At 29.0% G+C, this 13,464-nt stretch overlaps 1 protein-coding gene across 1 annotated transcript; it reads right to left on the bottom strand.

Moving 5' to 3' along the window:
- Positions 1-5,568: 5,568 nt before the first annotated feature.
- CHX20 (cation/H+ exchanger 20) lies at positions 5,569-11,396 on the bottom strand. Its single transcript, XM_011022024.1, has 4 exons — positions 11,068-11,396; positions 9,956-10,981; positions 6,233-7,168; positions 5,569-6,134 (listed from the first exon to the last, which is right to left on the bottom strand). The coding sequence occupies exons 1-4, from the start codon at positions 11,266-11,268 to the stop codon at positions 5,745-5,747; spliced, it is 2,553 nt and encodes an 850-aa protein (XP_011020326.1). The 5' UTR covers positions 11,269-11,396; the 3' UTR covers positions 5,569-5,744.
- Between the last annotated feature and the right edge of the window lie 2,068 nt (positions 11,397-13,464).

Here is a 13,464-nt window from a genome sequence, read left to right as displayed (position 1 = left end):
CTCTCCGCAGCAACGAAAAAATCAAAAAATTGATTAAACTAAAAAAAAATAAAAATTAAATTAATTAAAATTACAAACGGTTTTAATTTTATAAACTTAAAACAAAAAACTCAAGTAAAATTAGAAAAACCTAAATAGAACTAAAAAACTCAAGCTGATCAATTTAAATCAATTTTTATTTTAAAATAATTAAAACTGATTAATTTAAATCAGTTTTGATTTAAATAAATATTTAATTATTTTTTTTATAAAAATAAAACCGAAAATAATCACCTATACTCCACAATGTTTGTTTTTATATTTAAAAATATTTTTAAAATAATTTAAATTTTTTATTTTTTTACTTTAAATTAATATTATTTTAATATTTTCAGATAATTTTGATATTTTAACATATAAATAATTTTTAAAAAAATTATATATATTACCTTTAAAAAAACCAAACTCCAACAAAATTTAAAAAGTTGGATTAATTGAGGGTTTTTTTTGTATTTAAAAAAAGTTAAATTTTTTTATTTTTTTGAATTAATATTTTTTTTATTTTTTTAATGTATTAATTATAAAAATAATTTTTTAAAAAAATATTTTTATATTTTTTAAATAAAAAACATTTTAAAAAATAATTATAATCACACATTTAAATATTTTTAGAAAGAAATTAGATCTCAAACTCTATGAATATTTTATACCCCGTTACAAAACACTACCCACACTATATATATCAATGGGATATATAATATTTTTGTTAGAAATGTTTTGACTAAAAATATATTAAAATAATACTTTCTAAGATTATTTTATTTAAGAACATGAAAATTAAGAAAAAAAATATTTTTAAAAATTAATTTAATATTTTTAAATAAAAATAACTTAAAACACAAAAATAAACTCATAATACTGAAAAGTTGAATAAAATCTAGCGAAGTTTTGAAGGTTTGGAGATTTACTTGTGAAATTATATGTTGGCTGGTACTAATTTTTAGGTCTGAAAGATATATATCTATTGGAAACTTGAAAGCAATAGAATTTTGATTTGGTTGTTTGGAATTATGTTTTAAATAATATTTTAAAAATTGAATTTTTTATCTAAAATTATTTTTAATATTTTTGAATTCTTTTAATATATTTATATCAAAATTAATTTTAAAAAAATAAAAAAATATTATATTAATATATTTATATATAAAATATATTTTTATAAAATAACAATTATAACATTCATAAATACTATTATATCCGCAAGAAAAGAAATGATTGTCTGGTGTCTAGTCTTAGGTTAAAAATAGCATCGATATTGTTGAATATCATATTGAGTGATGTTGTTGAATATCATATTGAGTTAAATGATTGGTAAAAAATAAAAAGAGTAATTATTAATTAATTTATATAAAAAAAATTATATATAGATTTGCTTTATTTTTATTTTTATTTTCATGTTAAGAACTGGGTTACAAATATATGCTCGAATAGAGTGCTTAATACGACCAACCTTATAGGTACTTAATAACTACTTACTAAAGTGTCATGTCTTTTCAAATAATAACAAAAGCTTCTAATTCAAAATGTAAATAGAGAAAAAGTTTGTAGAACAAAGAATTAGAACAATAAATTCTTTATTGAAAAGGCTTTTCCTTTGAGGTATATACTTCTAAAGTTCTGCCTTACAACATTACACACAACATTTATATATAATACTTTGAGGCTTTTGCTTACACTAAAAAGCATTAAAGCACACTTAATAATGTATACTCAGATGACTTATAACTCATCAATTATTAAATATAAACAATAAGCGAGTACAATACTAATATCAACCAACAATAAGTTCATGATTTGGAGAGAGATTATGTTTTGATAGGTTATCCTAATCACAAATAGTTTGAACTTGGAGGACTAACACATAGTCATCTTCTGCAAGCATTTCCATCCCATATGGTTCCAAAAGTTTTAGGATTCCTAAAACTATCTGTTTGAGTTTTTTTTTTGTTATTGTACTACATCTTCAAGTCATTAAGATGAGTAGAATATTGAGGGTCATATATATCATAGTCAATTTCTTCATCTGGATCTATTCCTTTAGGCTATAGTTCATTAGGAATAATGTTGTTCTAAAATCATACCATTTTTTATAAGGTCTTGATGTTTAGAAGGTTAATTAAAGTGTTTTTATACAAGGAATATTGGTGAGTTTTATATACTATAGCATGTGAAAAACTCATAACTAGATTGAATGTTTAAGCTTTGAATGACTTGTTGAATATAAAAACAGAGAACAAATGGGCAAAAGCTTACTTAACAGATTTTTTACGAAATGTAGTATGATGTACTTCAATCCATCAGGTTAGTGTATGAGGCCATTTAGATTTTTTCTATTTGAGAAAAGAGATTCATTTTGTAGGGTTATAGAACCAGGTGAGGAATTTTAAAGTATAGTTCCAAAAGTCTACCAGCTAAAATATCCTAACAAATCTAGAGAGAAAGAAATCAATAGGAAACTCGATAGTAATATGGTACAGGTGATAGAAATACCATAAGAAAAAGAAGAGTTCTTTGGGGAACAATCCAGCATGTTTGAATGTGAAAAGGTGAATGAAAAGATATTTAGGATAAATGTTTAAGCTTTGGAAACAAAGAAAAGTCATATCATAATTGATAAAAGATAGTCTTGGAGGCTAAACCGTTTGTTTTCTACTTATAGGTCAAGGGTGTGTGATTTTAAAATTGTATTTTTATCAAGATTTTATATTAGTATTTTGCACTTGAAGTATCAATAACTCCTTAATTAAAGCATGTTTTATAATATCATGTTTAATATTATAAGATACCTTTAATTTATGGTAAATGTTTATCTTAATATAGACCTATCATATAAATGAAATAATTGATTAATGAGTTTAACTCCTAAAATTAAAAAGACAAAAGGAGGGCTAAGCTTAGAAAAGAGAAGCTGATGCAGTCCAAATTAGAATACTGTTTAGTCACTAGATCATATATGTAACTGTAGAATTTGGATTTGGGTCTACTTTATATGTATGAAAAGCTAAGACATATGCCTAAACTATTCATGAAAAATGCAAAACTCAATTCTACTGTTTAGAAGTCCAAATCTTAGCAACAATAGAGAAGTCTGAATCTGTCATGTAACCCAGACATTGTTCAGTGTTCAGCCCATATATTGAGTTCTAGAAGTCCAAACAACCTTAATTTTTTTGTTGGAAATCTGAGACAATTTTCTAGAAAATTTTTTATTCAAGTTTGTTTGAATTCTAAAGTTAGTAATGAAGTTTTGCTCAGACAAGAAGATAAGGATTGTCACCAAGTTAAGAATTGATCACCCACTCAACAATTAGTCATCAAATAAATAGTTCTAAATTTTGACCTATAAAAGAAGGTATTTTCCATGCATTTAGGCATCTTGATTTTCAGATCAAGATCATGTTCTTGCTCTTTCTCTTTATATTGTTTAAGTTTTGCTTTTATTAATATCTTATTTATGCTTTTCATTTTATTTCCTTTACTTAGTTAACTTATATCTTATTTATGTTCTTATCTTATTTATTTATGTTTCTCTTCTTTCATTATGTTTAGTTAAGTTTATTATATCAAGGTGAAAATATTACATTAATGGTGTAAGAATAAGTATAATATAAACCCAACATGGACTTTAATGTTTGATACTAACATGTTTTGTATTTGTTAACTTGTTCACTTTTAATACTTTACTTGTTAAATGGTTAATCTATATTTATTTTGTATAACACTTGATGTAACAAATACAAGAAAACAATACAAGATTTTTTTAGAAAAAAATATGTTTCAAAATCTAATTTCTCGCTATGGAAGCACAAGAAAAAGTAAAAAAAAAACAGCAAGAGATAATGGTCTCCAAGGCTAGAATGACGTGGCTTTTTAGAGGGATTTCAAACCAATATAGATCCCAGCAGATATATGGTCGCTCTATCTTGAGCATATGACGTTTGAGTGGTTCACACGACACTCACAATCCGATGTTAGCAACCAGAATCGGCTAATTCATAGTTCAGTGACAATGCACACTAGCAACTCCATTTTGTTTGTTGCATATGCAAAACGAATGGTAAGATTAATTTAAATAAAATATATCATTCAATTAATTTGTTGTTAATTAATTTTTTTCATTATAGGCTACGTCTTTTAGAGATGAGCCGAGTCCAATGGAGTTATTTGTTGAGATGCACGTGCAGAGTCAAGACACCAAAAAGAGACGCAACATTTCATTGACAACCGTGCTCAACACTTTGTGGTATGTTTGTTCAATCATTTTATTTTGTGAGTTATTATATTTATTAAATTGAATATGATGATTTTTTTTTTAAATTTTCAAGAGACCTATAATAGCCGGTTGAGGGAGAGATATAGGGATGATCCTTTGACCCATCCGGATTTCTATCTGGATTTACAGATGGAGGTTGGATCGTCCAGTTGACCAGATAAAAATCGGGTATACGGGCTCTCCAACACTATGGCTAAGATCTTGCAGGCGACTCATAATGTTTCAACCGTTGGGAGCTCTCAATCACTGTCGAACACCCAATCTAAGGAGTTCATGGTCTTGCAGCAACACACGGCTTAGCTCACCAAAAAATACAACCACTTATCAGCAGGGTATACATAACTATTAGCGAATTACGAATAGCTTCGCTAAATGGTCATGAACATGGCATCACAGAGTAGTGATATATGTGCGCCTCCTCCTCCTCCTCCCCCAGCTCTATCATTATGTTAATTTGTAATGAATATTATTTAACTTTAATAGTTAATTTAATATTTTTTTAAACACATTCAATTTGTAATGAATATTATTTAACTTTAATTTTTTTTTGCTTTTGATGTTTAATAAAAAAATTATTTCATAATTGGTTTTTTTACTATTAATTTATATAATTTTATATTATGTATTCTATATAATTTTTTAAAAACATATTTAAAAATAATCATAGAGGGTTTTACCGATATACTGTATCCGTCGGCATTCAATTCATCAGTACTTGACAGAGAGCGGGAAATGTCAATCTTAGCAATCACCAACGACTTTATCGGAAAAAATAGTATGTCGTTATTTCACACATTCACTAATGGAATATATATGTCGGTATATTTCAAGCAGTATTTTTTTAGCGCAATTTTTGTTTGTAAAACCATCAGCAATTATTTTTTTTACTAACTGATTTAGCGATGAAATGAGATATTACTGACAAAAAAACAAAAGCTGATGGAAGGTTTTCGTCAGGGATGTCGTTGGTAAAAAAATTACCGATGAACTACGAATCACAGACCGACAGAATAGTTCCATCAATGAAATTGTAAAATCTTGTAGTGTTTGAATAATTTATAATGAATAATCTCGAATCAATTTATATATTAATTAAATTTTAATTTCTTAAATATTAAAAATATTTAGGTTGAAGGCATGCAAATTAAAAAAGAGTACGATTGTTGTTGTTGTTGTTGTTGTTGTAGAAGGTATGCAAATTAAAAAAGAGTACGGTTGTTGTTGTTGTTGTTGTTATTTCTATTTTAAAATCAAAATAATTAAAAGCCATTGAGCAATCCAAATCCCATTATCATGATTGACTACTTAATAATTATTTTTAACAGGGAAACATAGCTAGTTGCAGGAACCAACAACAGGATACAGATCTAAATAATTACAGCTCGTCAAATCTTACTATAGCACATCACATTATTTTCATTTTACGATAAGGTCACACAGCATACTTTGTAATCTCTCCCACACCCCATGACTCGTTGGCTGACTTCTCGAGCTCGGTCTGCCCCACCTTCGACACTGGAGCCTCCTTTGTATGAGCAAAATCATGTTGTTGAATCACCAGCACTGAAGAGACCACACCGTGTCCTGATGAGGCCAATATGTCTCCAATAGGTCCCAACTCTGCATGTTCAGCTTGGCGGTACGCTAATTCTGCAACCATAGTTGATGGGAACCTGCCTTTGCCAACAAAAATAAGGTCATAATGCCCACTCCTTCCTATTGCTAACACTCCCTCAACAATGTTGCTTACAACATTCTCTGTGTACTCTATTGTCCCCTCCCACTTGCTCTTAAATTCAGTTATGGCAGTCTCGTCCAGGTCCTGCTAAGTTCATCAGAAAATTAACAAAAAATAGAAAGAAATTTAAACGATTTTAATAATACACACACAGGGTAGGTCTGGAAGTTGAGAGGACATGCCTTTTCCTTCTCTGGGTTCATTATAGCAGTGGAGAAGCTGTAACTTTGTTCAGTGGAGGAGCTGTAAAGTTCGGATGGTGAAAGCTGTAACACAACATGGTTTTTTTCTTGCCCTTCTTTTTGGACGAATCTGACAATGGTAACTTCAACCGCTGGGTGGTCTGCCATCCTACCACCCAACTCCAAGGCTTCACGATCATCAGGTCCACCAAAAAACATGATGCAGACCCTTTGGGTTATATTGGTATTAGCCTCTGAAATTTGAGACCCATTTCCAAATCCACGATCCACAAGCACTGCCACTGAACAAGGTGCATTTTTTAGCACCCTTTGATTCACCCCTCTCCATCCATGGCCACAATTGTCCATGATCTGATCACCCTCTCCCCTTAATTGTTTATGAAATGGCAAAATGATCAAAGTTACCTTCTTATTCTCTCCCACTTGGCAAATATCCTCATGCATGTTAGTCAAATTTGAGATTGATGTCATGGCGCGGACAGAAATTCGGCCCAGTTGGCTCTTAGCCTGGAATGCCCTTGTGACTCGATCATTCCATTCACTAGACCGAGATTGATTAATAAATGGAAGTCCATTTTTACGGAACCTTTGGACCATGATGATTGATGATGATCGCTCAGTAAGCTCCACCAGATGCATGATATAGAGTTTGAGTTGGGATTTTTTAGTGCTCCTTATTGACTCAATGAGACTAACAAGTGGGGGTACATTTCCTGATCCATGAGCACAAGCAAGGATACGTAGCTCGTCCTTTGTGTCTTTCGTGGTGGTCAGGTCACGTAGCTTGCGTTGGGAGATGCTAGTGGAGGAGTCACCACGGGCGGGTTTGTAGATAGCCATCACGGTTGGTGTGGTGATGAAGGTGGTAAAGAGTGCCATGAGAACAAGGATTGCGAAGCTCTCGTCATTAAGGACCTGTAGAAAAGAAAAATGACCCTATTACAGATGAAATAATGCGCCCGCGTGGGTTACCATATTCTTAGTTTTTAAATAGGAAAGACAATTTATTTCAATTTTTTTTAATAATAAATAATATTCTGATAATGAGTTTTAATATAGAAACTTTAAATGCATAATATATAAATATTTAATTTTTTTAATCAATGAATAAAGAATTGAGCAATATAATATAAACCAGACATATTTATACTCATTATCATCTCTAACAATAAAATCTATTATCAATTATGAAAATAAGTTTATTAGAAACTATTTGATGAGAAAAATTTCTACGTAATTTCCCGCACCTTCTTACTTTTCAATTTCATAATGAATGGTAATATATGTAAATAAAGAGACCATAAAATTTCACATATTACCTTCATGTTCTTAATGATTATATATTATAGAAAGCACTAAGCCGTGGATAAATCACTACGCAAAATATACCGAGGACTAGGACATATGGAATCATGGAGTGCAACAACGTTAATTTTTTCATCCCAATTTTTTTTTATTTCAATCTTACTGGACCACATTGAAGATCAAATTGAAGGCCAAAAGAAAAGGATTAAAAGAAGGGCAAAGTGAATAAAAAAAAATGGTGATTTCAAAATTGGCAAGAAACTTATGTCCTCCCTTTTCATCTTTTTTATTTTAGTTTTTTGGTTTGAAATAGAAAAGGAAGAATTGTCAGATTTCAATGATAAAAAACAAAATTTCAATTATAATGATCATAACATGAAAAATATTAATTTTAATATCAACGAGTTCAATTTAATAAGCAAAGTTTCATCTAAATCTTGTCTTTTTTCTTGCATGAGATAATAGATATGAGCTTGAAAATATTTTTGAATTTTTGGATTCCTTGATGTTATAAATAGGTTTAGGTTTCTATAATGTTTTTTAAGTGTTTTAGCTAAAACAAATAATTAAAAAATTCAATTTTTAGACATTAAAAACCCTTGTCATGATTTTTCAACAACTTTTTAGTTATAAAAAAACTAAGGTAATAGACAACGAATCATTTGAAGAAAAAAAAATAGTTTAATGAATAACATGTCATCCACCAAGCCAAAGAGAAAATAAAATATGCAAGTGCATGGACCTACCCTTGAATTTCGACCTTGTAACCGGTTTATTTGGACTTTACTTCTGAGTTTATTTTTTAAAGGATTTTCATTTATTTTTAAAATTTTAATTTAAATAAAAATAGATAATTAAAAAAAATTATATGTCAATTAAATTGTTATTTTTATATTATGTCAGGATAGAATTTTTTTGTCACTTGTTTTTTTTTTAAAGTTAATTTCTTTTCTGTTTGTTTTTTTGTGGGATTATCTTAATTTTATGATCCATGCTGCGTGTTTGACAAGTTAATTTATATTGACTTCAATTATTTCTTTTTCATTTCTTTATAAAATCGATTTCTTTTCAATTTCATACTTCGACAATTGATTGGTGAAAAGCTAATCTTTGTGTTTTTCCTATTTGTTTTCTATAGGGTAATCTTATTATCATAACTTGGGTGTGATGTATTTGGCATATTTACCTAGATTTACTCAATTTTCATTTTTATTCCTTTTTTAAATTAAATTATTTTAAATATACTATAATCTCATGGTCTAACCCATAAATTTTGTTGATTAATTTAGATTGATTTGAATCAATTTAATATATTATCATCTTAATATGTTTTTAAATATTGTTCAGTATGTGTCGCCATTCTAAAATTTTAAAAGAGTTTCATCTAACATGTAGCAAGTTTTGAATTTATAATTAAAATATTAAAAAAATACATTAATATGATCTAAATATTATTTTTATATTAAAAAATTCAATTCAATTCGTGGCATAGCAATAGCCAGTTATCTAGTTAGTTAGCATAGAAAGTCATGAATTTAAAATATGATTTCTTGTTTTTGTCAATACAGGAAACAAAGAATAATACTCCCTTTCTCTTTCACGGAGAGCGAGTGGTGCCCGATTATTCTATCACCTTTTAGGAGATGAGGCCTTTTTGTACCTTACTTTTCCTGAGATGGCTGAAATAGTATGGTTCCTGATTCGTTCTCTGTTTAGTTTCATGAGGCGGCGAATCTTTCAATTTTTCAGTGCTGGTCAGTATAAAATAAGATCCGCTTATCCCTCTCTATTTCTTCCTTCTAATGAAAATGACTAATACTATCCCTTAGAGGAAAAAAAAACCTATTTCATTTGCTCTTTTCCTAGTTTTTTGGATGAGTTTGATTACTATTTAGAGAAAAATATTCACTATTTTAAAACTCGGTTTAGTTTCTCAAGTCAATTTAAAATTAGTTAATCCTCGATCTAGATTAATCTAGGTTGAAAAAAAAATCTCTAGTTAACCTGATTCAGTTAACTTAATTTTAATATATTAAAATAATATTTTTTAATTTAAAAAAATAAATAAATTCAGGTAAACTCTTTTTATCCATAACATAGGTAATGTTCCGAATTGATTTTTAAATTATAATGTTCTTTTTCTATCTAAACAATAAAAAAAATTATTAAAATTATTCCTAAAATATATTTATTTTATGTTTGTTATTTTAACTAAATATATTTTTATATTTTTATATTGGTTTTTTTTAATCTCAAAACATAAAAAAAAACACAACAGTAAATTGTCACTGAATCTATTGGGTTTCCTTGTTCTAGTTTATACGTACTAAAATAACTGTCCGAGAAAACTTGAATACTTGTAACTACTGGAAAGTGGAAATTAGTCAGATAACTCACCCCTTTCTCCTTGCCAATGTCAAGGACGATGAGTTCCACCAATCCTTTGGTGTTCATCAGCACACCGAGCGTCAAAGACTCCCTTGCTGGAATCATAAACATCATTGCCACTACGAAGGTGCCAATAATCTTCCCTGCAAAAGCTGTAGTTAAAACCAGCACCAAAAGCCCCCAGGACCTTCCATTACGAATTGTAGCCACATTAGTCTTCAAACCACTAGAAGCGAAGTAAAGTGGGAGAAGCAAACCCGAAACAAAATCCTCAATCCTCTCCATCAATCTCTCTGCAAGCACACCTCCTTTAGGGATAGTTAGTCCAAAAACAAACGCACCAAAAATAGAATGAATTCCTATAAGGTCAGTAATGAATCCTGACACCAGAACCCCGGTCAACGTGAAGCATATATAAGCTTCATCTACCATATTAGTTTTCGAGGAGCATCTGCAGGCAATCCATTTCATAGCAGGTCGGATCACAGTTAACATGATTGTAACAAAAGCACCACCTGAAATAAGAACCCATATTGATATCAAGGGACTTTTGTGCTCACCATCTGCCCCATTGCCAGCTAAAGCAACTGCCAAGGCTAGCAAGATCCAAGCCGTGACATCATTAAATGCTGCAGCAGCCATTGCAGTCTCCCCTATTTGAGTTGTTAGTAGCTTGAGCTCTGCAAGAATGCGGGATAAAACAGGAAATGCTGTGATTGAAAGTGCTACCCCTATGAACACCAAGAACGGAGTATAACCAACTTGGTCTTCTCCTTCAATTGTTTTTCTAAGGACAAATGCTACAGCTACGCCACAGACAAATGGAAGTGATATTCCTGCTACTGCTATGCCAAAAGCACGCTTACCGCTCCTGCGAATTGAGGATAAATCAAGCTCTAGACCTACCAGGAAAAGAAAGAAAAGAAGACCAACACTTGCTACAGATTCGAGTATCGGTGTGCTCCATTTCGGGAAAATCCAGTTGAAGTACTCTTTGTTTCGTCCGATAGCTGATGGTCCAAGCAGAATACCACCCTGAAAATATAAATTTGAACATCATGAATGCATGGTCAATAACATAAAATAATAGATGTATGATTCTAAAGAATTTAGTTGCTCACAGCTATTTCAGCAATGACTTTGGGTTGGCGGAGGGGCTTGAGAAGGAAGGCAAGAAGACGGCTAACCACTAGGATTAAGGTAGTCTGAACTATTAGTAATGGCAAGGCATGTTCCAGAGGATTATCACCTTGCCAGGCTCCATTTGATGATGTTCTGATGGAAGTTATATTGATTACTGGCATGGTTGTCGATGGACTCATATATATTCTACTAATTTATAACTTTATGCTAAACTCCTAAATTTATAATTCTCATCAAGAAGAAGTCGAGCTGAGTGTAATTGTGGAGAAAAGAAGAGTGAGTGGTAAAGAGAAGTTGGTGCAATTTATAGAGTAAGTTGTCCCCTTTATCAAGGAGCAAATTCTACAATACTTTAGGAAATATTTTAAAGAAATTGTCTTGGATATTACCAATGATTAAAGAGATTCCTCATTGCATATTCGACTTTTCTTGAAACAATTACTCTGTTGTCTTTTCTTTTTGATTGATGGCTTGTATTACACTGTAGGCTCGTCAAATTTCTTTTTAAATATTAAAAAAAAAAACAAGAAGATGATGCAAGATTTCCCAAAAAGAAAAAGCAACAAAAAATAAAAAATAAAAATTGAGACATGAATTGGGTTTAATGAATTCAATCAATTTAATAATACAAGTAAAAAATACAACAACAATAAAAAAAAAATATTACTCAAACATGCTTATTCGAGAAAACAAATTGATTAAAACTATAAAATTTAATATTAAAGAGCAGGATAATCAAGATTATTTTGAAAATCAAGAAAAATCCAATAAAAAAATTATTAGTATCCAATTTAAAATCAAATAAATATGAGAAAAATATGTTGTAAACTTGTTCAAACCAAGCCTAAGAATTTGCTTCGTTTCATTCTTTGCACCAATAGAATCACAAGTATTGATCTTTTCATCTCACCTTCTCTGAGCCACCAGCTCTTTTACAACACTGCCAATGCCACGTATAAAACATAGAAACATTCAAGCTCTATATGTAACCATTTACCTCTTAATTATATTATATACCATACTTTTCGGCTTAAATGCTACTATGAATTGGAGAGAAGATTTTAATCACGATCGTAGAAAGGTTTATTCACTTGAATTGATATTTGTCTTGATTGACAACTACAATCATAATTCGTATTTTATTATTGATTGTTTTTTTCCAATATGAAGTTTATAACTTCTTGAATAGAACAATATATAACCAAAAGAAAAATCAGAATTCTAAATAAAAAGGAAATATAAGAAAGAAAAAATAAAATTTAAAACTAAACTAGGAATCCAGAAATTAAAAATAATAATAAAATTAACTCAAATAATATCTTTTTCAAATTTAATTTGAATGTCTTCTCTCGACTAATGATGACTATAATTAACTAACTTCGTTATAGAACTGGGCATATAGACTCTCCTAATTAAATTTAAATGTAATCCAATTTAATTTTTTCTTCAGTCTAGTTGTTTGAGTTTTTTATTTTTAACTTAGCAATTGTGTTTAGCCAAAAATACAAGGACTGTTACGATAAGTTGTCATTACAATGGAATAATATCAGATTTCTGTTGATGGATTCCAGTGTGATTTGATTGCGGGAACAACTATAAAATTTTGCAGTGGAAATTTTGCAGTGGATTACTATAATTTCTTCTTATATGTTTTTTTTAATATATAGTTTTTAAAATTATTTTTTTATTTTTTTTTAATACTAAACTAATTAAAAATTATAATTATAATTAAAATAAAATTATATAGGGATGCAGTATAACTTTCCTCGCAAAACATTATGGATTGTTATAGTATTTCCAACATAATTTTTTTCTGTTTTTTTATTTTTTGTTGTTATGATTTTTTTAATATTATTTTTGTCGATTTTTGTTTTAATATTAAGTTAATTGAAAATTTAACTATGTAATTTTTTTTCTTTAAAACACTGTGGTTTGTTATAATGTTTCCTCATCTAGTTTGTATTTTTTTTTTTATTATAATTTTTTTCAAAATTATTTCTTGATTTTATTATTTTATATTAAGTTGGTTGAGAATTATAATTACAATAAATCTAAATCATGTAGAGAAAGCATCATAACTTTCCTTTCAAAACATTGTAGATTATTACAATATTTCTCTACAGGTTTTTTTGTTATGATTTTTTTTAAAATCATCTCTGTCGATTTTACTAGGGAAAGGATTGCAGCTTTCCTCACAAAATATTATGGATTGCTATAGTGTTTCTTCTCATAAGTTTTTTTATCAAAATTGTCTATCGATTTTTTATTTTTTTAATATTATTTTTGTCAATTTTATTTTTTTACTATTGAGTTAGTTAAAAATTTAACTATGTAATTTTTTTCTTTAAAACACTATGGTTTGTTATAGTGTTTCC

Source organism: Populus euphratica, unplaced genomic scaffold, assembly GCF_000495115.2.
Source record: "Populus euphratica unplaced genomic scaffold, PopEup_1.0 scaffold20.1, whole genome shotgun sequence".
NCBI lineage: Eukaryota > Viridiplantae > Streptophyta > Magnoliopsida > Malpighiales > Salicaceae > Populus > Populus euphratica.
The sequence above is the reverse complement of the archived record's forward strand: the minus strand, read 5'-3'. Positions and strand labels throughout refer to the sequence as shown.